The sequence below is a fragment of the Buceros rhinoceros genome, unplaced genomic scaffold, assembly GCF_000710305.1.
Source record: "Buceros rhinoceros silvestris isolate BGI_N320 unplaced genomic scaffold, ASM71030v1 scaffold26246, whole genome shotgun sequence".
NCBI lineage: Eukaryota > Metazoa > Chordata > Aves > Bucerotiformes > Bucerotidae > Buceros > Buceros rhinoceros.
This window is the reverse complement of record NW_010416183.1, coordinates 20123-20836: the sequence shown is the minus strand read 5'-3', so window position 1 is coordinate 20836 and position 714 is coordinate 20123. Positions and strand designations below refer to the sequence as shown.

Genomic DNA, 714 nt, shown 5'->3' with positions numbered 1-714 from the left:
CTAAAGCGTTGGTGACCCGTTTAAATGGGGAATAAAGCCGTTCTTTGTGATGAGGCAGGGAGTTTTTCCCCCTTTCCCTCTGCAGAGAGATGCTCTGTAAAGATGAGCATCGCTCTTCTAGCTTGATCTTCGCTGTGTAAAAACCATCATTTTGTGATGTGGCTTTTACCAGTCGGTGTCTTTAACTCCCTCTGGAAGGAACGGCCTGTCGCAGCTCTCTCACTGCCTGTGTTGTTGTTTGTAATCCTCTGAGATTAAAAAGGATGCCCAGGAGTTATTTTCCCCTCATTTTTTTTTTTAAGAAACTCCCCCAAGTTCTACTAATAACTCAACAAATGTTCCCGCATCAAATGTGGGGAAGAAGCCGCTGCTGTTCGGGAAGCGCCCGGGTCAGGTGCTGAGCAGCATGTTGCACCAGGCGAAGAACTACTCCCATGCCAAGCAGAGCCCCGTCGTTAACCGCCTCAGTGTGTTTCAGTCGCCAGATGAGGATGAGGAGGAGGATTATGAGCAGTGGTTGGAAATTAAAGGTAAATGGCACCTTGTGCTATGTCGTTTGCTTTGGGAGCAGCTCCGCTGACCCTAGTGATGGTGGGAACAGGATCCCCCTCGATGCTCGTCCCCAGTGGAGGGTTGGCTTTTGTCCCTACACTGTGAACTGGTCTTAGCGCAGCTCCTGCGAGCGCACTGTGCGTCGTGCTGTGTAAGTGACGC

At 50.6% G+C, this 714-nt stretch overlaps 1 protein-coding gene across 1 annotated transcript in view; it reads left to right on the top strand.

Annotated features, from left to right (window-relative positions):
• SUGP1 (SURP and G patch domain containing 1) overlaps positions 1 to 714 on the top strand; it is a gene marked incomplete at its 5' end in the record, with an annotated part of 17161 nt that overhangs the window by 1000 nt on the left and 15447 nt on the right. Inside the window, one exon of the mRNA XM_010137722.1 lies at positions 303 to 530. Within this exon, the coding sequence (XP_010136024.1) occupies positions 303 to 530 (228 nt within the window). The remainder of the gene's footprint in view (positions 1 to 302; positions 531 to 714) is intronic.